At 37.1% G+C, this 25,752-nt stretch overlaps 2 protein-coding genes across 3 annotated transcripts; both read right to left on the bottom strand.

Moving 5' to 3' along the window:
• Window positions 1-917: 917 nt before the first annotated feature.
• LOC122023485 (60S ribosomal protein L3-like) lies at window positions 918-4,620 on the bottom strand. The gene is made up of 6 exons (XM_042581609.1): window positions 4,469-4,620; window positions 4,014-4,103; window positions 2,860-2,970; window positions 2,398-2,702; window positions 1,548-1,957; window positions 918-1,343 (listed from the first exon to the last, which is right to left on the bottom strand). Exons 2-6 carry the CDS (start codon window positions 4,096-4,098, stop codon window positions 1,085-1,087), a joined length of 1,170 nt encoding a protein of 389 aa, XP_042437543.1. The 5' UTR covers window positions 4,099-4,103; window positions 4,469-4,620; the 3' UTR covers window positions 918-1,084.
• Window positions 4,621-5,374: 754 nt separating this feature from the next.
• On the bottom strand, window positions 5,375-15,556 carry LOC122023484 (8-amino-7-oxononanoate synthase-like). 2 transcript variants are annotated; one of them, XM_042581606.1, is made up of 11 exons: window positions 15,216-15,556; window positions 14,847-14,962; window positions 14,634-14,741; window positions 12,577-12,815; window positions 12,458-12,499; window positions 11,986-12,073; window positions 11,766-11,899; window positions 6,806-6,894; window positions 6,033-6,183; window positions 5,883-5,951; window positions 5,375-5,806 (listed from the first exon to the last, which is right to left on the bottom strand). In XM_042581606.1, exons 1-11 carry the CDS (start codon window positions 15,427-15,429, stop codon window positions 5,683-5,685), a joined length of 1,374 nt encoding a protein of 457 aa, XP_042437540.1. In that variant the 5' UTR covers window positions 15,430-15,556; the 3' UTR covers window positions 5,375-5,682. The 2 variants fall into 2 exon arrangements, with proteins under 2 accessions (XP_042437540.1, XP_042437541.1); XM_042581607.1 differs by having other exon boundaries at window positions 14,847-14,959; window positions 15,216-15,555.
• Between the last annotated feature and the right edge of the window lie 10,196 nt (window positions 15,557-25,752).

Genomic DNA, 25,752 nt, shown 5'->3' with positions numbered 1-25,752 from the left:
CAAGTCAATAGTAAAGTCATCTATCCGGTATATCTTCATCATCACTTTCAGACAGGAAAAGAGATATTAAAATTCCAACCCGCTCATGAATGAATTTATAAATACCTATATATATATATATATATATTATTTATATATTTATTTATTTATTTATTTACATTAAGCTTCAATCCATGCAAAATATTATGTTTTTTTGTCATAAACAACAGGTTTTTGCAACAATGACAGAAAATTTTACAAAGGGGCGTTTTTGCTATTTTCCTCCACGTTACATTGTGGGTTGTAATAATTATCAAGCCAACACGATTATTTATAAAGTTTGCATTAAATTTTTTTATGTAAAAACTTAATTTAACATGTTATAAGATTTATTTATTTTTTTTTAAAATGCAACTTGAAAAAAAATACCAATGAATTTTTAATTAAAGCGACAAAGTAAAATTTTCAAACGACATCATTTCTCGTTTACATCTCATTACATTGTGAAATGATCAAATATAACATATACTGTCATTTTAATCAGTTTAAAGACATAAAAAGTATATATTATAAACGCTTGAGAATAAGCGAGGGAGCAGCAGAAGTCGAGCTGCTGGAAAAACCATCGGATTGCTGGAACAACTCAACTCTGAAAAGCTCCGACCATCCTAAGAAACTCAAACAGCATTGTGAGGATCAGGGGCAATCCCTGCAACAATCTAACATTTCTTTCACATCCCTTTGAAAGGCAGGGAAGGCAAACGAAATGAAGATCTGGCCAAAGGCAGATCCCAGAATCATCGACAAGTTACAAACAGTGCAGAAAAGAAATTATCTAATCACAACCTTTAGAACTAAGAATTGAATATGCATCCATACATATACACCACTTGGGTCACAAAATCAAATGCTGATTATTCCTGGCAATTTGCAAGCAATGATGAAAGAGTTCATGGAAAATTTTATAGAAAACAGAATAAAATTGTCAGATATCAAATCCCAAGAGTAAAGACCTGCGATCCTTAAATGCTAGAGGCAGGAGTAGCCATTCAATATCGAAGGACCATGTCTCAGATTACAGATTTTCAGTAGCCTGAATGATAAATTAAGCCTTCACTTTGCCATAGAATTTTTGCTTCTCTTGAGTTGTCTGGAAACGCCCATGGCCAAACTTTGACGATGTATCTACGAACTTCAGCTTGATCTCCTCAAGGGCCACACGAGAAGTCTGCTTCAAAAGGGATTGGCGAAGAGTAACCACTCTCTTCTTTGGCCCAACACAACAACCCTTGATCATAATATAGTCATCTTTTACAATACCGTAGTGAGGAAAACCACCCATTGGTGTAATGTCCTTCTCAGTTCTGTGCAATAAACCAAAGTTAGATTTGTTGAGAATGTTCACGGTAGTGTTTTTATAGTTAGTCTTGGCTCCAAGTGCCTTGTGTTTGATCAGGAAACAACTAAGAAATTCATGATTGTTAACTTCAAAAGATAGGTCTAATTCAACATTAAGAAAGAAAACCCAAAAAAAAATTGAAAGACAATAAATGGAATTGAGAAAATACCTGTCAAACTCGGTCATGGCATTATGTGTCTCATCTCCAGATTTACCAATCTTGTATATCTTCTTGTTCATTTCAGTACGATGATGGTAGCCATTCTGTCCAGCCCGTGCAACAGTATAAGATACTCTTGCAGGATGCCAGGCACCAATACAGGCAACCTTGCGCAATCCCCTGTGTGTCTTGCGTGGAAGGCGAGTGACACCCCAACGAGTGACCACACCTTCATAACCTTTACCTTTTGTCACACCAATAATATCAATCATCTCATCCTTCTGGAAGACAGCATCAAGCGGGATTTGCTTTTCAAAAAAGTTATAAGCAAAATCCACCTTCTGTGCTACAGTTCCTCCATTAACCTGGATCTCCATCAGGTGAGCTTTCTTTTGTTTCAGACCTTTCATCTTCCTAATCTGTAGTATAAGAAAGACAAGCATAAGTTGATTCTGGTAAAAGAATAACATAGTACTGTTAGTGACCTTGGAAAAGGATGAGTAGTTATAATTTCCAATTGTTAATTTTAAAAGATCCAAGAGAAAGGGATCAACTAATTGACTCAGGTTGCACAGGTTTTGCAAGTTTTCATTGGTTCTGAAACGTTCTCAACTCTTTTGGCCTAACCAAGGCTAGTGTGGGATCTGGTTTCTGGTTGAACTGGTCGGCCAATTTACAAAATATCGAGTGATCTCAAGTTTGCATTTTGTATAACAAACTTCTGTCAACATCATTTCTAACCACAATACAAAGTAAATGATAATAGGTGAAAATTTTCCAATCATCTACAGCAAACCATTATAAGTTGGCAAGGACTACTTGATTAACTGTTAAGAGAACCATTATCTTCCAGAAGTACCTGAGTATGAGCCAGGACACGAATAACAGATGCATATTTTTTCATCTTTTCTAGTTGTCCATTAATTTCTTTCTTTCCTTCCTCACTGTCATACTTCTTAGAGTACTTTGTGAAAGCAGTCTTCTTGCTCTTGTACCAGTTCTTGTAGAATCTCCTCCTGACTTCCTCACTTAAATGCTGAGCCCACACAGTATTGAGTGAACGAAGACCATGTGGTGTCTTCACGTAAGCAACCAGTCCAACTACAACCATAGGTGGAGTCTCTATGATAGTCACTGCCTCACATGTTTCCTTCTTGTGAAGTTCTACAAGTGATAAAGAGAAAAAATCATGTTTAGCAGATGAATTTCATATTAAAAACCATAAGATTACAGTTGAAAGTTAACAACGCTTTCTAAAAAGCAAATAAGCCATTATTAGAAGAAACTAGGGCTCCAAGAAACACACATGATGAACACTTACTTGATCCTGGTTTCTCAACCTCACGTACAATATGGGTCATTCCTGCCTTGTAGCCAAGGAATGCAGTCAACTTGCAGGGCTTCTTTGGATCATCCTTTGGGAAAGACTTCACTACATTGACAAATGACCCACAAAAACTGAGTGGAAAATGAACCACATGGAAAACCATTTAACCATAAACAAATGCCAAGCATCACTATTTCAACTATTCTAATAAAAGGCCAAAACACTATTAATCATACAGTCTAGCAAGTGAGTTGCAACTACCAACTTGCCAAAAAAACAAAAAGAAAGAAATGATCAAAGCAATTAGCAGAAGAATATTTTATAGCTGTACACGATAAAAATATAGTCTCGTGGAACAAATACTACTACACAACCAAAATACAGGAATATCAGACAAACAATGTCATTTCTCAAATTACCACAGGATCTCTGCCTCGTGAGAACCCCTAATTTAACATACTTTACAACTGGATAGGAGTGTGAGTTAAGTTACACCAATATAAAAAGTCTAGCATCCATTCAAAATTGTTCTGGTGCTAGATTTATCAAAACTGGAGACAGATGTCTGTTGTTTTCTAGGTGAATCCAACTAAATGAACTTCTCTTCTGATTGTTTGAAACTCATCTGACGAGAAATATTGTAAAGAGATTTGAGGTGATATACTGGAAGACATGCTAGATTTTCAGAAGTTTTAGCAAAAAAAAAAGAAGTATTAGAAATGTGATCAGCTTAAGTTGAAACATACGGGCATTAATTAAAATAATTAAACACGAGTAATAAAAAAAACTGACAGATAAATTGCATAGCGTATAGAATCTAATTAAAATGGGTGACAACATCAGTCAAGATGGTAGTTTCGATGGAAGACTTCTCTTCTGATTGTTTGAAACTCATCTCACGAGAAATATTGTAAAGAGATTTGAGGTGATATACTGGAAGACATACTAGATTTTCAGAAGTTTTAGCAAAAAAAAAAAGAAGTATTAGAAATGTGATCAACTTAAGTTGAAACATACGGACATTAATCAAAATAATTAAACACGAGCAATAAGAAGAAAAAAAACTGACAGATAAATTGCATAGCGTATAGAATCTAATTAAAACGGGTGACAACATATCAGTCAAGATGGTAGTTTCCCCTTGCTACCTTTTCCACGGTGACGAGACGCACGCTTCCGAGGAAGAAATCCAAGAGATCCATGCCTTGGGTGCTCAAATTTCCGGTGAGACATCTTACCTACCGTCGTCATAAGCCAAATTAAGACTCGAATGTAAAGGAAGAAAATATGACGATATCAAGCACGACATCATCAAAAGAAGAAAAATAACAGTACAAAACTTGACGCTTTATCAAAAATTTAGCTAGTTAAAATGAAATTGTTTATCCCTGTCACAGATCTAATTGGTACAGAAAAAAAAAACGAAAATGAAATTTGATTCGGGGAAAAAAACATCAAAATGCTTGGAAAATTTAAAACGAGAACGAATAAACCCACTTACATCTACCTTATTGTAACCAGAGAAGACAAACACAAGTGCAGATCAAGAACGAAGACGGGCACGATGGCAAAAGCAAAACTTTTGAGCAGGGTGGTTTCTCACCTCTGACTACGAGAGAGCGGCTGAAGAGACCCCGGCCAGATTTTGGCTCCAAACCCTAACAGGCGCTTATAAAGAGTGGCGGACGTAGTCTTTTGACGAAAATGCCCTCCTGCTTCCTGGACGCGTTTGCGGATCAGGTCGGAGTCTAGCTGGATCCAACAGAGACCCGAATCCGAGTTGAGCTGTTGCTTGCTAACGAATATGTATATTATCAATTTCAGTCTAAAGCATTATTCAAGATACAATTTGAGTGAGTTTGGCTTAATTTTATTTAACTGGAACTTGAACATATGGTAAAAGGTGATTTGTTCATCTTAGTATTTTCGTCAATTCATTTTTAGATTAATACAGAAAAGATAAATCATAGATATTACTGTTCATTAGTATAAAATGACAAAGACATGAGAAAAGGTATATTCGGATGCACCGAATTTTAACTTCAAAACCTCATGTGACAATGCTCCATATCTCAACTATCACATCGCCCCAAGAGGACAATTGGAACTTGAACCTAGAAGCTTGTTGAAACTCTCATTTAGCGAAAATCAACTTGAGATCAAAGAATTTGCATATCGACAAGCTGAAAATCAAACACAGGGACTCACATAGATGATCTCGTTACGATAAACAGATATCATCCAACAAGAAGCTCAACATAAATGTTATTGACAGAATGACTTCAGTTCTATTCATCTCTATTTGGTTTAAAGAAATTGTTAGTGATTAGTGATTGTTATGGCCTTATGGGTGGCAACTAGGCAATGTGAAATATACACGACCAATGTGAGACTTTTATTTGCACGAGAAAAAAAAAACCATACAAGAAGTTAGAAACTTTAAGTAATGATAAAATTATTATCGTGGGACCTCATGATCATGAGTTCAAATCACATAAATAGTCTATTATAATGCAGGATAAAACTCTTATGTACCAACCGGAAAAAGGTCAGGTAGTGTAGTCCAGTCCATTCCATTTGTACAGTATAACTATGATTTGCAATGCCAGAAATTGGAACGAAATACAGTTTGGCCCTACTTGTTTCCGTCTGAATAGAAAATGGATCGGCTAATCTGACAAACTCCAATGCAAAGTTCATTGGTATCTGAACTATGGATTTCTTAGTTTCCAATTTGAATGTATTTCCTATCTATAGATATTTATGATCTTATAATCCTTGGTACCTAATGTTCTCCTAATAAAGCTGCTATAACTTTCAGAGTTTCGAAGCTATTTGAGCATTGTCACCGACAGCTGGGAAACTAAACCAGCGGGATAAAGCAGAAACGAGCCTTTTGACATCGTCGAAAGAATGGGAAGCACTGAGTGTAATCCGCAACCTGTCGGCAATCAAATCACGAGATTAACAATGAAACTGTGACCAACCACTTAGACTCAATATACTTAGAACTCTACCTGCAAGAATTTGGAGGAACTGTAGGCGGCCTGATAGCGGTTATATGAAAACCAGATTGAAGCATATGCCTGGACAGGAGTTGACACATCAGGCACAAGAACTAATACTATCATATGGAATAACTTCACTGAGGCAAGAAAGAATGTCACCTGCTAGCACTGAGTGCCGCCTTTTCGCTACCAATAACCAGAGAAATTATTGGACTTGTGATGTTCATTTGGGTCAGAACATTGAATTCATGCACCCTGTTCCAAATTGCAATTTGCCTCCACTTCTCCTTTCTTGCCACAAAAAGAGCAGCTGCAAGGACATATCATCTTGGTGTGAAGAAATTTCCAAGTTCAATATTTTTACATGAAGGGTTTTGTAAACCATAAGGCAAAGAAAGAAAGACTCAAAAGCAGTGTTTTAAAACTGAACCAGTGAATGAACTGGCAGCCTACTGGTTCCTAATTTTGAAGTTTAACCAAGCCCGAACCTAGAGTGCTACTGGACTTGTCCTACTAATCCAACCAGAGCAGGTTGACTCCCAGTTCTCAAGTTAACGGCTTTAAAACGCCGCCCAAGAGTTAAAATGTGGAAACAATGTCTCTTTTCCTCTTAACTGATAATGCACACAACAGTGTCTATTCGAATTTTCAGTATAACAACTTTTATAGTTTTTTTAGAAAAATGATCTCAGTAACAGTAATTGTTAGTAAGAACAATTTAGAGGCAAATACAATGAATTCACATGATTGGTGATATGGAGCTGCTAAATATGGTGTTTGTTTTCTTCTAATGCACTGAAATATGGACCTCAAGAACCAACACAGAACCCACAAAAAAAGCATATGCTTACAACAACAAAGGCCTCAGATAAGTTCAGAAAAGTTGTTTTATGGAAAGATATGCATGTGAGACAACTCCAGAAACTAAATACCATGACAAGCTGCAACAACAGGCACTGGAAGTGAAGTTGAGAATATGAAGGAGCGACCCCTTGACTGCACTAGTTGTTTCCATTTATTGCTGTACAATAAGTGTTAACTGTTAGATATTTCTTTTATAGGAAATCACTCATGTAACAAATTTGTTAAGTTCACCATGCATGCCCTTAACAAGGGTAAGTTCCACCTAGATATAGCTCAACTGTGCTGAAAGAGATGAATCTAGATAATATCCACAATTATCAATCTAACAAAAATCCTACATTATAAGCACTAAACTTGCGTAGGAACAAAAAGGATCAAAGTTAAAAGAATGTGTCATATATTCATAATACAACAATAACAACCAAGCCTTATCCCACTAGATGGGGTCGGCTATATGGATCCTTTTATGCCATTGAGCTCTAGCTCCTACGATATCATCATCTATACTTAAATAAATTTTATCTTATTTTATTGTTGCTAACCAAGTCTTCTTTGGTCTTCCTCTTTCTCATTTGATATATGTGTCTGTCATAGTTTCACATCACCTAACTAGAGTATTTATTGGTCGCCTAAGTACATATCTATATCATCTTAAACGTATCTCTCGGAGTTTTTCCTTAATAGATGGCAACTCCGACTTTCTGTCTAATGTTCTCATTTCTTATTCTATCCATCCTCATATGTCCACACATCCACATTAACATTAACATCTTTATCTTTGCAACTCTCATTTTCTGCTCATGTGCTCGAGTCATAGCTCAATATTCAACTTCATATAACATAGCAGGTCTAACTGCAATTTTGTAGAACTTTTCTTTAAGTTTTAGAGGTATTTTACGGTCACATAAAACACCCAACGCTCCTCTATTTCAACCATCCTGCTTGTATTCTATATAAGACATCTCTCTCAATCCCTCTATCGTTTTGCAAAAATGATCCTAAATATTTAAAACTCTCAGTTCTGGGCAACTCATCGTCTCCTATCTTAATAATTGTCTCATTAAGTCTAATATTGCTAAACTTAAATTCCATATATTCTGTCTTTATTCTACTAAGCCTAAAATTTTTCCCTTCTAGTGTTTCCTACCAAGATTCTAATTTAGCATTTACTCATTCACGTGGTTCATCTATCAAAACAATATCATCTGCAAGTAACATACACCACGGTATTGTGTCTGGAATGTGTGTAGTGAGTTCATCCATAATTAGTGTTCTTGATGTAACCCTATTTTTATTGGAAATACTTAAGTTATTCTGCCTGAAGTTTTTACTCTGGTTGTTACATTCTCGTACATATCCTTAATTAGTTCAATATATGTTATACTAACACCTCTTTTTTTTTAGAATTCTCCATAAAATTTCTCTTGCGACTCTATCATAAGTTTTTTTCTAAGTCAATGAATATCATGTGTGAATCTTATTTTTGCTCCCGATATTTTTCAATTAATTGTCTAAGAAGATGTATATTTTCTATTGTTGACCTTCCAGACATGAACCCAAATTAATTTTCAGTCTGTCTCCTTTCTTAATCTTTTTTCTATTATTTTTTCTAAAAATTTCATGATATGACTCATTAGTTTAATACCCCTTGCACAATTTTATACGTCTCCCTTACTCTTATATATGAGAACTAGAGTACTTACCCTCCATTGATTAGACATTTTTTTCGTTTTCAATATCATGTTAAATAATTTTGTAAGTCATTCAATATCTTATTTCCCTAAGCACTTCCATACCTCTATCAGAATATCATCTGGTCCAACAGTTTTTCCGTTGTGCATCCCATTTAAAGTTTGTTCTACTTCTGAAGTTTGAATTCTACGATAAAAATTTAAATTTTTAAACTAATTTTCCTTACTTAAATTACCTAAGTTAAGTTAGTCACCTAAACCTTTATTAAAAAGTTGATGAAAATATCTCTTCCATCGCTCTTTTATTTCTCTATTGTTTACTAGTACTCTATTACATTCATCTTTAATATATTTTATTTGGATAAGATCTCTTGTCTTCCTTTCTCTCACTTTAGCTATTCTATAAATATCTTTTTCCCTTTCTTTTGTGCCCAATTTTTGATATAATCGTTCAAAAGTTTCATTTTTTTGCTTCATTCACTACTTTCTTAGCCTCTTTCTTGGCTATTGTATATTTTTTTAAATTTCCCTCGTTCTTACAAATATATAATTTCTATAAGCTGTTCGTTTTTCCTTCACTTTTTCTTATATTTTCTCATTCCACCACCAAGATTCCTTATTTAGTGGTGCATGTTCCTTTGACTCATCGAGTACACTCTTAACTACTATTTTCAATTTTGATATTATCTTATCCCATGTCGTATTAAAGTCACCATATATTTCACCCAATACTTGTACTCCTACCTTCTCTTTAATTTTTTTCTCATCCTTTAATTTCCACCACTTAATTTTAGGAGTTGTATATATTTTCTTTTTATTGATATTATGCTTGAGACGTATATCCAACACTACTAACCTATATTGATAGTTAAGTTTTCTCCAGGAATGACCTTGCAATCTTTACAGATCTTTTTATCCTTCTTCCTAACCATAAGAAAGTTAATTTGCAATTTATTATTCCTACTTTTGAACATGACTAAGTGTTCTTCTCTTTTCTTAAAAAATATATTAGTTAATATAAGGCCATATGCTATCGCAAAATCAAATATAGTGTTCCCTTCTTCATTTCTCGTTCCAAACCCATAACCTCCATGTATCCTCTTATATTCCTCATTTTTCACTCTGACATGCTTATTTAGATCACCTCCTATTAAAATCATTTCATTTGGCAAAATGTTTTGTAATACTTCATCTAAATCGTCCCAAAACCTTAATTTAGCTTTATCTAATCCTACTTGCAATGCATGTACGCTAATTATGTTCATAATTTCCTTCGCCACTATTATCTTAAGGGTTATAATTCGATCCTCTTTTCTAACTACTCCTACAACTTCATTCTTTAACGAACTACAACAATACCCACTCCATTTCTTGCTTTATTCTTTCCTGTGTACCATAACTTAAAACCTAAGTTCTCTATCATTTTTGTCATCTCACCTACCTATTTTGTCTCCTATACACACAAAATACGAATTCTTCTCCTACTCATTATATCTACTACCTCCATTGATTTACCCGTGAGGATTTCGATATTCCATGTTCCAAATTTTAGACTATTAGTTTTCCTATCACATTTATTCTTATCCAACCTATGGTGTGAGAACTCTTGCCTATTTAACACTATACCCAAATTCTCAACGTGAACTCTTACATATTTAGCACTACACTCGAGTTCTGGAGATGTAGAAGTCTTTGCCGAGACGTTATAATCGGACCCTGCAACGCATTCCTTCCAGGGAACAACCTAACATTATCATAATAATTTAATGGATCTATTCATTGAACATTTGTCATAGTTTTAACGGCAATGTAATGCAACCCTCCTCCTTTATCCAGGCTTGGGATCGGTCATGACTGGTTCGTCATGGACGGAGTTCGTCAAAGATTCATAATGATCCAAAAAAAAAAATTATGGTCAATGATTCATAATGATCCAAAAAAAAATTATGATATCTTGGATAAGTGGGAAAGGAGAATAAACTCCATTAATGGGTATACCACAATCATAGGTACTTGTAGTCAACTAGCTATTGCAAGATTAAGATTGTCCATCATGTCACTGACACAGGGACATGCCTTCATGTTCAGGCTGCCAAATCAGCATATCAGGGGTCAATGAAATCTAAAGGATATTAGTTTATTTAGTGTTATGTGATTTTGGGTATTCCTTTTGTGTTCTAAGAAACTCTATTTAGTAGCTAGAAGCCTAGAACTTATGGAGATCAAAATGTCCAAAGTTGCATATGGAAGAGTGGAGAAAAAAGATTCTCCTAAGGTTAATCGTTTTAAAACTTCATGAAAAATTTGTTTTAAAAAATCTCAAATAACATTGTTATAATTAAAAGAAAATTTTCTTTATTAGAAATGTGATATATCCCAACAATTTTGTCCTCTCACTTAATAGTGTCACAATTTATACAGTGACTTGCTTATACATATAATATACATATTATATAAGGACTTGCATCTTAAAGCAGGTCTTTTTTGGTCATTTGAGAACTATTTGCCATGGCTTTACTATATTTTGTGATCATAGAATTCATTTTTCAATAATAACTTTACAAGCGCTTGAAGCTTTCATGCTGCTGCAAATTTGTACAAAATTAATCCTAAATAATCAACAAAGTTCAAAGGAATTAGAGATTTTGGTTATTATCACTCCTTATTGTTAAAATGTAAAATTTTGAATGATTACATTACAAAAAGGTGGGAGATGATACGGAATGAAGATAGATATAATTTGAATAAATCAAAGACTCTTAGAATAGAGCAGTTGATTTGACTTATACAAAGGACTGGAATTAGGATAGATCCAATCAAAATTTAAAAAAGAATGTGCAGAAATGATAAGAGGAACACAGAATTATCCTTGAGAAATGGAGGATGTTAATCATCATTTGAAGTTTAGCGGAAGGTGAATGTCCTACTTATCTATGACAAGAACTGCACATTGCAAAGCTGCTTTTTCTTGACAAGTAATTTCCAGGTAAGATATATTCATACAAGGCATGATATAGAAAGAATACTGCAGGTACCAACTCTAGGTAAAAGCATGCAGAGTACAAGTTTAGGTGAAAGGGTACCACCGTACCATTTAATTTTAATTTTGGAATCAAAGCAAATGTTGATAGTCTATCAAAATATAACACCACAAATAGGTAAAATAAACAGTTGTGGACCAGTAAGAACACTCCCAACAAATGAAACTAATAATTCTTAGGTAACATAAATGCTGAAACTATTATTACAACAACCTGCATTGCCATGACTGTTACTGATATGTTTAATGAATTTCATATTTGAATGACAAGCATAAACGATATAACAAGAGGGCTACCTGCATGCAATGAAACCACCTTGGCAACCAACTGCTTTACTGAGAGTGCCAATGCATATGTCAACATCACTTTCACACCCATATTCTTCTAGTATACCTCCACCATTCTTCCCACACACAAGCATGGAATGAGCCTGTGACCAATTTCATTAAAATTACTTAGCCAGACACAAAGAAAACAAAAGCAACATCTTAGAACAGATATATCATCCATACTCACATCATCAACAGCTAATAAAAAGTTGTGCTTCTTGCGAAGATTTACAAGATCAGCTATTGGAGCAAAATCTCCATCCATACTAAATAGACTGCATTATAAGAACAGCTAAAGTTAAGTAACCTGAAGTCATGAAGGATAGACAGTTAATTGTTCCCACTCTTCCAAAAGCCATATTCCAAAACATTTGCATCCATGGATTGAAAACTTATAGAACACTACCCTTCCTTCCAGCACACATGACCCAATATGTTTGGTTGGGCACCAAGGTTCCTTAAACCCCATTTTCCTCTTGAATGTGATGTGTTTGATAGAAAAATCCATACTTGTTCCCTACACTAGTACCAGAGTTCTGGAGTGTAGCCTAGAAAGGCTAACAAAATTCCTATAGAATCCAAGATTTCTAGAACAGAACCAAGATGAAACCAAAAAAATCATAGGGCAACACCATTTGAACTCAGCAGATGCAACTTACGTATCAGTGATGACAACTTTTTTTTCAATCTTGCAGCCTGACCTGTTGAAAACAATTTCCATGAGATTAGACAAATATTTTTGTGGGCAGAGAAAAGATTAAGTTTGACTATTACATACAACAAAGTATTGAGATGAACCATGTCACCATGCTTATACACAAAGACTTTAGCTTCTTGCAGCCTCTCAACAAGACGAATCCCATCAATTATAGATGCATGATTCAAGGCATCTGAAAAAATGGCAATTCTCGCATCCTGTGATGGTTTGCCATTAATGGACAACAGAGAACTGATGCTTCCAAGAGCTGACATAAAAGCCAAGTTGGCAGCAAATCCAGTAGGGCAAAGAAGGCAATCCTATATAGCATTTTCACCAAAAGAGACACATACTAAATAAATATGAGAATGAAAGAAAAATTACATAGTAAAAGCAGTGTTAATCTAAACTACAAAAATGGAGCAGGACAAAGAAGTAAAAAACAACAGCAAAGTTGCATAGAATTGAAGCAACTAACAATTTTTTAGGGAGCAAGACACCAAAAGTTTCCCTTCTAAACCACTACAAGATTAATGCTAGTCCTTAACAGAATTCAGATCACAAAAATATGAAAGCGTAAATGTCCATTTTATCCAATGGCATATTTAGTCAGTTCTGTCCAGTCCCAGTTAGCCTTCAGTTTTTAGTAACAAATTACATACATCCAAATGAACCTAAGAACAACAAAAACATTTGAAGAACAAGGTGCATGGAAAAAAAAGTAACACTCTATCTACATGTTGATCTGAACATGTTGTAAGAGCATCCACATCAGTTACCCTATCCAAAGATTTTACCTTAAATTTTGGATAGGATAGCTAAAAAACCTTTACATCAACTACCCTATCCATTCCTTAAATTTTACATTTATGAATAGTGTTTCTCTAAATTTAGGGAATGGATTCCATTCCCTAAACATTATAGAGGAGAGAGAAAACATAAGGAAGTTGATATATGGTATAGTGAAAAGTGGATATCCAAATTTAATAAAGTAATTTTTTTACCCTAAATTATGCATTTGGATAGGGTAGCTGATATGAATGCTCTAACTTCCAAACATCTAAAGAATGATATTTTAAAGCGCTTATTCATACAGATTAGAGAAAGGTCTGGAGATTGTAGAGTAGAGGCAACTAATTTTCCATTGTGACGTTTTAAAATAATTTTCCATGATCACTATTATATTTTATTTAGTTTATAATCTGGTAATATTAAATCTATATGCAACAAATAGCATAAAAAAAATTCTTGCAGAGGATGAGATTCCAAATTCAAAAGAAATAGGAAGCTCATGATACGGAACAAACAAGTGTGATCTTAAGAGAATCTAATCTTAAAATGTCTATTACAGAGCTTTCCTTTGGCAAAAAGGGATAGGGAAACAAAGAAGGGTAGGGAAAGCACCAATTGGGAAAATTGACCTTCCATTTCTTTTATGAAGAAATTGGTGGGAGAGAAAGAGTTCTCTCTCTTTCATTCATTTCTCTTCCGCCCAAATCAGGTGAACCCGATTGAAATAAAAAATAAATTATTGCTATTTATTTGGTAATTATTATTTTTCAAAAGTTTTCAAAAAAAAAAAAATAATGATTCTTACCATCTCACTTTCCTCTAAAGAAACAATGAGAAAAAAGTATGCATATGTTTTTATCTTGGGGAAACAATACAAGAAAATCACAGTACCATTTTTCTTTAACCCCATTTCTAACCCTTTTGACATCTGTTTCTTTCCCATTTCCTATCCATCTCAAGAAACACGACATTAATAATTCTCACCAGGATGCATGAAAGAAAAAATACTGAAATTTGTTAAAAAGAAATTTAAAAGAAACTATAATTTCATTTAAGATAAATAATCAATTTACTAACTGTAAAACCAATTTCATGAGCAGTTTTCTTAGCTTTACTATATATATGAAAACAATTTAAGGAAGTAAGACTTGGATAGGCTCAGATGAAATTTCAGCACCATTAAATATAATTAAGACATGAAAGCAATCTTTGTTTTAGGCTAAACAAAGGATATATCTAGTTCAAAATTCATTCTTAACCAGTTGACTATGCATCATTACTTGTTATCTAGTGTAAATCCAACAAAAATAAACCAAGAAGGACATTTTTTTTGCAGAAATGAATACCTCTTTCATCTTCAGTTCCGCCAAAGATTTTTCAAGTAGTTGGTGATAATTAGTATAGCCACAGACCAAAGCAGAACCCCTTGGACCCATACCATGTTCTTGAGCTGCCTAATAGAGGACCAAAATCTTAATAAACAAGAGACACAAAGAATCTCGTACCATAAATTTGGTAATATATTGCAAGTAGCGCCTACATGCTATATTTTGTCTCACCTTTGCAGCAGCCTTCCTCAGGGACGGATGGAAGCTCAAACCCATATAGTCATTCCCTGAAAAAAGCAGCAGCTTCCTGCTGACATTCTTATCCTTACCTCTGGTCTCACCTCCTGCTGTCAATATGAATAATTGAATTACAATAAACCCCAGATCCGGTTAACATCCTAACAGTCTTTCCTTCTTTTACGAAAAAACAGTAACAGTGATTAAACGCGATCTTCGCCAAAAAAGCATTTAAATATTAAAAACGCAAATAAATAATACAAAGGGAGTCAAAGAAAAACCCTAGTAGAAGTCAAAACGTATTTTGTTTTCTACCGAATTTCGGAGAAAGATCGCTGCTATAAAACTTTTGCAGAGAATTACCGAGGTTGGGGAGTTCCGAAAGCCACTGGCTGAAGGTGCATTCGTCCATGTCCACCTCGACCGAAGACCTGTCGAAATGCCGCGGCCCGTCGAACGTCTCGAGCCCGTCGATCGACGGAGTGGGCGAGAGGGAGATGGGGCGAGTGGAACGCAACAGGCTCCTGGAAGCCAACTTCGAGAGAGCCGCCTCCACCCACTGGTCCCAAAGCGCCATGAGTCGCCGTAGAGAGGATACGAAGGAGAGGGATGGAAGGGAGGCTGCGCCGCTCGCTTCGGGGGGCTGTATTCGAGCCAAGCCGAGCAAGCGTCGTGGTGTTCGAAGCTCGTTTGATGACGTAATAAAGCCGACTTATGAATTTATTGAGATTTGAGTGTGATTCATAAACACTCTAGTCGTATACGAATAATTTATAATTTTAAAATATCAATAATATAGGTGTTCTCGCGCGCCCCAATCAAAACTCACGGAGATAGTAAAGAGAAGCTCGTGAGAAGTGGATTCACTGGAAGTTAAAATGGAACTTGTTTGTCGACCTTCCTTATAATAGAAAATAAAGTATTGAATTTTTTAAACTACTCTATATTTAGGTTTCAATGATAAATATTTATTAAGTAGTTTAATAACATTATTAATTATCAAACGAACTACACGCAGCTAATAATGATATTTTGACTACGTGCTTCACACTTGGCATATGTTATTCACGTGTTATATGTTCCGTGGTCGGGTCAATGCGTAGAGTCGTCAATTCGGATCAATTCATCGGATGTCCAATTGATCATCCTATCAAATAAGTTAAACATATTAGATTAAAATGTTATCAATCAATTTCAAATGGATTTAGATAGATCTACTCATCAGGCCCACGATCCGCTTGGGTCAACCCATTGGGGCCCGCAACTCGCATGAGTCATTCCATATTAGATTTGGGTTAATTTGTGGGTTGAGAAAATATTGAAATAGTCATTCAAGCACCTTGAGGAATTGTTGAGGTTCCTTGTCACTTCTCTCATGTTCAGGAGAGCTGAGAGCTCACTTGTCGCTCTTTTTATAGTATGATCTTACCTGAGAACGTCGATGGTCAATTTATCAGTGAGATATCACTGATGTTGACTTTCTGAGAGATCCTCATACCACGTGGTCTTGCAAAGCCTTTTCAAAGTGCTTGAGATGAAGAACACACCTAAAGGAGCAAGTTAGAATGAAGGTCAGGGGTTTTCCGGTGCAATCACTCTGATGTTCAAGTAAGGCTTTTGAGAATGAGAAGTTGATCACAAAAATTAGAGTTTGATACATTATATGTGCGTACCTTAGTTTATAAGGGTCGACTACCTTATATAAGATCATATCTCTCCGCCACGTTCTCCCAATGCCCCCTGTCTCTCACAATCGTGGTCATGTTTCCCGAAATAAATGTCCATTATAGCCCATTTATGTTGGAGCAAATATCTACATTTTCTATCTTTCTAACGATAATGGTAGTGTTATCCATGTCCTCCAAGAATAACAGTTAATTGCTTTAATTTTTTATAGTTGAGGTTGTTGGAGCAATCTGGATACCCTAGGTTTTGATATTTGAGCAAAGGTTTAAATTAGGTGTATTGTTGTATTTGATATGCATTGTGGGTGTGCAGGATACAAGTACAACAAGGAAAACCCAAATGTGATCTTGGCAAAAGAGGAAAGTCCAAGAATGAGTCTTGGCGGTGTAAGTCCAGACATGCAGTCTTGACAACGTAAGTCCAAGTGTGACTTGACAATGAATAAAGTCTCGGAGGTGCAACCTCTTGGTAAAGAAAGACCCGACAATAATGACAAGACTGATAGAAGCTCCAGAAGGCAAGACGTGAAGGATGGAAAGGCATCTGAGGGACGCAAGACTGATGGAGGAGGCTAGAAGGTTAGGTCTAGGTTGGTCGGGTGAGGACGAGCGCTGAGTGAATGTACTCGGGGGATAAATCCCAGAATTAGGATTTTACCGTAGTATTACTGTAGCGATATTATAGCGTTATGGTAGCAGTACTGTAGCAGACGACTGATGCTTTCATCAATCGACTAGTGCAGTCGACGGGGTAATCGACTGGGAGCGAACAGAATGATTCTGTTCGTTCGGTTAGTGTGGAGCAGTCGACTAATGGAAGTATCAGTCGACTGGTATCGAGCCGTTGAATTGTAACGGTCGAATCTCCACAGAGGACAGTCGACTAATAGTTTTGGCAGTCGACTGGTAGGCGGGATTTTTCAAGTCGTGGTTTATATAACCAAGCATTGGAAGTCTAGTTAAGATTGACGAAATAGACTTGGTTAAAGCCTATTAGAGTCTCACAAGCCTTCGTGTGATCAGTGTGCTTGTATTCAAGTGTTTGTGGCGAGGTTTCTCCACCGACAAGGAGCTTGAGCTAGCCGGAGGTTTTTCGGGAAGTCATCCACCAACGGATCATGATCGTCCACCTTATGGACAGCCGTGGAGTAGGAGTAAGTGATCTCCGAACCACATTATATAAACGTGTTCGAGGTTTGATTGCCTTGGTTATTACCTCTAGGTTTAACATTCTATTTGTTAGATTTATTTTTGTGTTTTCGCTGTGCACTAACATTATAGGAAGCAGTCGATATGGGTGAGATGCTATTCACCCCCTCTAGCGGACGTCAAGGTCCCAACAGAGGTCGTTTTAGTTTAGTTTGGAGCCGGGAGTCGGGAGTCAGGAGTCAGAAGGCGAGAGTCAGGAGCGTGGAGCCAGGAGTTAGGAGTTAGGAATCGAGAGTCGGAAGCCGGGAGCTAGGAGCCGAGAGCTGGGAGTCGGGAGTCGGTAACTTTGAGCCGAGAGTAGGGAGTCAGGAGTCAAGAGCCTGAAGCCGGGAGTCGAGAGTCAGGAGCCTAGAGCCGAAAGTTAGGAGCCTCAAGCCCAGAGTTTAGAGTCGAGAGTCGGGAGTCTAAAGCCGAGAGTCGGGAGCCTAGAGCCGAAAGTTAGGAGCCTCAAGCCGAGAGTTTAGAGTCGAGAGTCAATAACCTAGAGCCTAGATTTGACTACTATCATGGTAAGACTTTTGGTTTTTTAGCCACGCGACCTTCGTTGATTACCCTTTTATCAGAGTGCATTGATGCAATTGGGATTTGGGGCTACTAGATTAATTTATAATCATCCTTATGGTAAACTTTCTTAACTTGTTTTGACAGGTTTTCCTAAACAATAGGTGTTAAATTCATTTTACTTCATGAATTGAACATTGTCTGTTCACTAGATGAGCAACTCACGGGCAAACCCCAGTTCACTATGTGATTTTTTATTTTATTCTATTTTTTGTTAGGTCTATGGTTTAACTTACTTAATCCGTAATTCATCTTGAATTAGATTGAATTAGGAATTTCCCAATCTATCTAGATGACAAATTAGTCTGTCTCATCCCATCATGGGGCAGTAATCCGAAAGCTCCAGTTGCAAGCCACATATCTCTTTTAGGAAATCGGATCCGTTGTTCTAAGATTTCCGTGTCCCCGTATTCCTTTATCGATCGGACGATTATGACATCTTCATGATATACACTGCATCTTTAAGATATGATATAGTTAGTCTGATCGATGAAGAGATACGAGGATACGAGAATCTTAGGATAGAGGATCTCATCTCCTCTTTTAGCCAGACAAGTAGGTATACATACAAATGGCTATGTGAAGTTGATGACTTCAATGACACGGTGGTATTTTTTTTCCCAACATAAACATTAGCGAATTAAAAGTATTGATTAGAAATAATATAAACTTATAATTGTTATTATTACATGTTTTATAATCATGATTTATTTTATTATTACCAGGGCGGACATAAAAAAAAATTATTTAGGGGTAAATTCATATAAAATCATTAAAATATAATTTATAACTAATTAAAAGACAAGGAAAAAAAATTAACATATCATCATCAATTACTTCCAATTGACTTTAGGGCCTCTCATAATACGATCATTTAATAAATTATTAAATATATTTTTAAAAATTATATGTCATCTAAAAATCATTTAATTATTGATCACTCCTACTGATAAGTTTATCAAAATACTCTTTAGACTTTTTCAACGCACAAGTTTCATAACTCTTTTGTTTAACAAATTGATCAGTACCTTTTATCAGAAGATAGTGATACTGAACATTTGATTTTCTTAAAAAATATCTTAATATATTACATATATTTCTATGAAAAAATCAAGACATATGTCAATAAATAAGAATATTAAGAATTAATCTTAAATAATAAAACTAACAAATATTCAATAATCAACCCTCCAAAATAATAATAATAATAATAATAAAAAGATTACTGCTATCATTAAGCTAACTGCTCTCTTCCTTTTCAGTATTATCCTCGTGGACTTTGTCATTTTTAACCCTTATGCAGGTCTTCAAATTCCCTTATCAGAGAGGATTTGTTTTATATATTAATTATAAAAGGACATTTCATTTTATATTTTTATTTTGAAATTATTTTAGTTTAACATTATTATAATAATCATTAGCAAAAATTTTACATTTATAATAGTTATGCTGTGATATGATTACGCTAACATAGTAATCTATAATTATACCAATAAATGACAAGTATGTAATAAACGATAATAAGAGTAAGGTTGTATCTCACTCCAAGACGAACGTCGCACTCGGACTCAACCTCAGAACTTGGAAAGAAGAAGAAAGCAGAGGAATGTTTTGCTTTTTTCGGAGTGTGATTACGCTAACACAGTAATCTATAATTGCACCAATAAATGACAAGCATGCAATAAACGGTAATAAGAGTACGCCGCACTCGGACTCAACCTCAGAACTTGGAAAGAAGAAGAAAGCATAGGAATGCTTTGCTTTTTTCGGAGTGTGTTTCGCATCCTCACGCGACGCGGACCCCCCTGCGCACAAGCGCAAGGCCCACGAGCTGGCGATTTGCACCCCCCTTGCGCGCGATGATCGCGTGCGTCGCGCCCGGTTTATGGATTTCCGGCTCGAACCCCCCGAACCACCTGATTTGGACTCAGCCCGCGCATGCGTGTAAGTCCCCTTAACATTGCTAAGCATGGATAGAAGGACTGTTGGATATTGGGGCCTTAAATGAACCAAAACGATTTAGAGGAAGGAAGCCATCAATTGTTGAAAGTCGTAATTGACTTCAAAATTGAAATCTACGATTCGCGTAGATAGATTTAGACTATTAATTTGCTCAAAACCGATTAAGGGTGAATGAGAAATTAATGTTTAAAGTCAACCCAAAATAACATTTGTTATTCATTAATAAAGTGCATAGGAGAATAGTCCCACATCGAAAATTTTCGATGTGTATTCTCTACTTATTAATGAAGATGTGTTAATGGAGTTAACACAAAAAAATAAAAGGACAGGTGACCCCTTAGCCCAGGGCGAGCAGGTGCTCGCACCTGTGAGCCCGCCACCCGCCACGTGCGCACGTGCGCAATGGGCGCAATGGGCGCTTTGTAGGCGCACTTTGCACTTCGCGAGGAGCATTGAGGAGCTTAAATTTATGCTCCAGGTGACATTGCAGTGCCTGCGTGGCACTCGGGTGACGTGTCAGGCTCTTACCTGACGTGGCAGTGCTTATGTGGCATCCTCGTGGGCAAAGGGAGATGACTGGACAGTTGACTTAGGGAATGGATGGCTACCGTTGATCAACGTTGATCAAATAGATATGATGGATCGCTTGTGATGCGATCTAGAGCGTTGGATCGCAAAGAGTAACGATCTGACGGCCTGGGATGAGGCTTGATCTGAAGCATCGAATCAATGGATCCAGATCCGATGGCTGATGACAATAGGCGGGATCTGAGGGTCACAACTCCTCAGATCTGATGGATGAGATTGAAGTGGGCTTGGTGAAGGGTTACAACCCTTCAGCATAGATGATCTAGATCAATCCAGCCCAAGGAACACATCCACTCACCCAAAGGACACTCAACCTCTTCGTTCAGTATAAATAGAACCCTCCAGATGATGGAATACTCACTCAATCTTCTCTTCTCTTCCTCAAGCATTCATCACATCTTGTGCATTCAAGAGTCCAAGAAGTCTACTAAAGGTTCGCTGGTCTCGGAAGTCGGAGTGCTACGATTCCGAGACGTTCGTCGTCGTTGTATCTTGGGAACGAATTGCAACAATCCGTTAAGCACCGTAGCGGAGCAATATCGTTTACGGAGATAGTGTCGAACACTAGCCTCGACGATCAGTTTGCATACTCCAGAAGCTACCCGGAGAAAATAGTCGTAAACGATATTACTGCAAACTGATATGGATACCAACGACATTCCGACGGCCGTTCCGACCGCCATTCCGACAACCATTCCGCACGGAGAAAAGCCGGAGAAATTCACCGGAACCGACTTCAAAAGATGGCAACAGAAGATGTTGTTTTATCTAACAACGCTAAACCTTGTACGGTTTTTGCACGAAGACACGTCAGCCGCTACGGAAGGAAGTAAGGCTGCTAGCGATGCGTGGTCTCATGGAGATTTTCTGTGCCGCAATTATATACTCAACACCTTGGACAACACGTTATATAACGTATATTGTTTTCTGGAGACGGCAAAATCTTTGTGGGAATCCCTTGAGAAGAAATACAAGACCGAAAATGCTGGATTGAAGAAATTCATCGTCGGTCGATTTCTGGATTTCAAGATAGTGGACTCAAAAAGCGTCTCATCTCAAGTCCAAGATATGCAATTAATACTGCATGATCTGGACGCCGAAGGCATGAAGCTGAACGAGACATTCGCAGTTGCTGCGGTAATTGAGAAGCTCCCTCCGTCATGGAAGGATTTCAAGAATTACCTAAAGCATAAGCAAAAGGAAATAGGGCTGCAAGACCTGATCCTGAGGCTACGAATAGAAGAGGATAATCGAAAGTTATCCGACTCCAGAGGAACCAAACGGACTATAGACGAAATGTCCAACCTGGTCGAGCCGAACGCCAAAAAGCCGAAGCAGTTCAAAAGGAAGGCTCAAGCAAAGAAGTTCAAAGGCTCCTGCTACAACTGTGGTAAGGCAGGACACCTATCCAAAGACTGCAGACGCCCAAAGAAGCCAACCAAGGGGCCAAAGGATGTTGCGAATCATGTCGCAACCTCTCTTGAGGACTTGGATCTCACTGCGGTTGTATTTGAAGCCAACTTGGTGGATACCAACCCGAAGCAGTGGTTCATTGATACTGGAGCAACTCGTCATATCTGTTCTGATAAAGCGATGTTCTCCAAGTATACTCCGATAAATGGCAGGAAGCTCTATATGGGTAATTCCACGACGTCGCCAATTGTTGGACTCGGGAAAGTTGTTCTGAAGATGACATCCGGAAAGGAGCTAACACTCATTGATGTACTCCATGTTCCCGACATCAGTAAGAACCTAGTTTCTGGAGCGGCATTGGTAAAGGCCGGATTTAGGCTAGTGTTCCAGTCAGACAACTTTGTACTTACGAAGAATGGTGTCTTCGTAGGAAAGAGGTACCTAGAAAAGGGTCTATTCAAAATGGTTGTAATGCCTGTACTCCGAAATTTTGATGGTAATAAAATAAATGCTTCCAGCTATGTTGTTGAGTGTTTTAATTTATGGCATGATCGACTCGGACATGTGAATAATAATACTCTCAAACGTCTCGTCAAATTAAATTTATTACCAAACGTCAATGTTGACGGAACACTCAAATGTGAAGTGTGCGTGGAAGCGAAAATGACGAAACTACCTTTTCATACGGTGGAAAGGACGACAACTCCTCTAGAGTTAATACATAGTGATCTATGTGACTTGAAATTTGTGCAAACTAGAGGAGGTAAAAAATATTTTATTACTTTTATCGATGACTGCACAAAGTTCTGTTATGTCTTTCTTTTAAGAAGTAAAGACGAAGCCCTAGAGACGTTCAGAACCTATAAAACAGAAGTTGAAAACCAACTTGACAAACGAATTAAAATAATTCGAAGCGATAGAGGTGGAGAATATGGTGCACCGTTTGATGAATTTTGTACAGAATCTGGCATTATTCATCAAATAACGGCACCTTACTCACCTCAATCAAACGGTGTTGCCGAACGTAAAAATCGGACACTAAAAGAAATGATGAATGCCTTGTTGATAAATTCAGGCTTACCTCAAAACTTGTGGGGGGAAGCAATATTATCGGCAAATCACATTCTCAACAGAATCCCTCATAAGAAAAATGATAAAACTCCATATGAACTATGGAAAGGCCGCGAGCCATCGTACAAATACCTGAAAGTGTGGGGGTGCTTGGCAAAGGTCGAAGTACCTAAACCAAAGCAAGTAAAGATCGGACCTAAAACGTTCGATGCGATATTTGTCGGATATGCCCATAATAGTAGTGCATATCGTTTCCTAGTTCACAAATCAGATATTCCTGATATACATGTGGGAACAACCATAGAATCTCGGAATGCGATATTCTTTGAAAACGTATTCCCAAATAAAAAGGGAAACGTTGAAAGTGATAACAACGGAAGTTCAAACAAAAATGACGTTACCGAACTTAGCTATTATAAAAGGACTATTGACGATCAAAGTGAAGAGCCACGTCGTAGCAAACGGGCTAGAGTTGAGAAATCGTTCGGGCCAGATTTCATGACTTTCATGTCAGAAATGGAACCAAGAACATTAAGTGAAGCTCTCTAGACCCGATGCTCCAATGTGGAAAGAAGCTGTCAATAGTGAAATTGAGTCTATCATGAATAATCATACTTGGGAATTAGTAGACCTTCCTTCTGGTAATAAACCATTAGGTTGTAAGTGGATACTAAAACGTAAGTATAAAGCTGATGGATCAATTGACAAGTATAAGGCCAGACTTGTAGCCAAGGGGTACAAGCAAGAGGAAGGCCTTAATTACTTCGATACATACTCACCGGTGACAAGGATTACGTTCATACGAGTGCTAATAGCCATTGCAGCACTGTATGACCTTGAAATACATCAAATGGATGTTAAGACTGCATTCTTAAATGGTGAGTTGGAAGAAGAAATTTATATGGAGCAACCCGAAGGGTTCATGGCTCCTGGAAATGAGAAAAAGGTGTGTCGATTTGTTAAGTCATTGTACGGACTTAAGCAAGCGCCTAAACAATGGCACGAAAAATTTGACAAGGTAATGCTGTCAAACGAATTCAGAATAAATGAATGTGACAAATGCATTTATGTCAAAAACACACCTGAAGGCTATGTAATTGTCTGTCTATACGTAGACGACATGCTAATAATGGGCAGTAATCATGATGTAATCATGACTACAAAGAAAATGTTGACCAGAAATTTTGATATGAAAGATATGGGTCAAGCAGATGTTATATTGGAAATTAAAATTCTCAGGACATCAGAAGGGATAGTTTTAACACAATCCCATTATGTAGAATCTGTATTGAAAAAATTCAATGCGTACGATCTCTCTACAGTGAAAACACCTATGGATCTAAGTCAACACTTAGCGAAAAACCATGGTGAGACCATATCGCAGTTGGAATATTCTCGGATAATAGGCAGTTTGATGTATCTCACAAACTGCACACGTCCGGATATTGCCTGTACGGTCAACAAACTGAGTCGTTTTACGAGTAATCCAAACGACACCCATTGGAAAGCATTGATGCGAGTTCTCAGATATTTGAAATATACTATGAACTATGGATTACATTATGGAAAATATCCCGCTGTGTTGGAAGGATATTGTGATGCTAATTGGATATCAGATACAAAAGACTCCAAATCCACTAGTGGATATGTATTCATGATCGGTGGGGGAGCAGTATCTTGGAAATCCACTAAGCAGACTTGCATTGCTCGGTCAACTATGGAATCCGAGTTTATAGCACTAGACAAAGCAGTTGAGGAAGCTGAATGGCTGCGGAATTTCTTGGAAGATATTCCTAGTTGGGTGAAACCTGTGCCTAATCCACTGTGATAGTCAATCGGCGATTGGAAGGGCACAGAGTAATATGTATAATGGGAAGTCACGACATATACGTCGTAGACATAATATCATTAGGCAATTGATCTCGAATGGAGTGATTGCAATCGACTATGTTAAGTCCAAAGATAATTTGGCAGATCCTCTAACGAAGGGGTTGAGTCGAGATCAAGTATACTGCTCATCAAGAGGAATGGGATTAAAAATCTACAACTAAAAACGACTGTAGCGGTAACCCAACCTTGTTGACTGGAGATCCCAAGATCTTGGTTCAATGGGACAACGAAGTTACAGAAGTTGTGGTCCAACACATTAGATAGTTTATCTCTATCCCAATCCTAGGATGAATTTGTGCTGTCCTACCTCATGTAGTGAGGTTAAGCTTATGCTTTTAGTGACTTCTATACCTGATAAGGTGGAGTATGGTAGGATACTCTTGATAGAAGTGTCACCTATGTGAGTGTGAAGACAGGTCGCTTCAATGAAACACTCATGAATCCAAGATGGTATCCATGGCCGAAACGGAACCAACCATGAGAACCTAAAGTAGGTGAGATAGATCTCTGTGTGGGTGTTA

Source organism: Zingiber officinale, chromosome 9B, assembly GCF_018446385.1.
Source record: "Zingiber officinale cultivar Zhangliang chromosome 9B, Zo_v1.1, whole genome shotgun sequence".
Lineage (NCBI taxonomy): Eukaryota > Viridiplantae > Streptophyta > Magnoliopsida > Zingiberales > Zingiberaceae > Zingiber > Zingiber officinale.
Note: the sequence above shows the minus strand (reverse complement) of the source record. Positions and strands in the feature narration are given on the sequence as shown.

What these genes read in the sequence shown, in the direction of transcription:
- LOC122023485 (XM_042581609.1), bottom strand. Translation starts at nt 4,098, where the DNA reads ATGTCTCACCGGAAATTTGAGCACCCAAGGCATGGATCTCTTGGATTT. An exon ending in GTGTCCTGGCTCATACTCAG is followed by an intron (nt 1,958 to 2,397) that starts GTACTTCTGGAA and finishes CTTATACTACAG; the next exon opens with ATTAGGAAGATGAAAGGTCT. An exon ending in GCCATGACCGAGTTTGACAG is followed by an intron (nt 1,344 to 1,547) that starts GTATTTTCTCAA and finishes TTTATTGCACAG; the next exon opens with AACTGAGAAGGACATTACAC.
- LOC122023484 (XM_042581606.1), bottom strand. Translation starts at nt 15,429, where the DNA reads ATGGCGCTTTGGGACCAGTGGGTGGAGGCGGCTCTCTCGAAGTTGGCT. An exon ending in TTCGGAACTCCCCAACCTCG is followed by an intron (nt 14,963 to 15,215) that starts GTAATTCTCTGC and finishes TCATATTGACAG; the next exon opens with CAGGAGGTGAGACCAGAGGT. An exon ending in GTTCCTCCAAATTCTTGCAG is followed by an intron (nt 5,807 to 5,882) that starts GTAGAGTTCTAA and finishes GATTGCCGACAG; the next exon opens with GTTGCGGATTACACTCAGTG.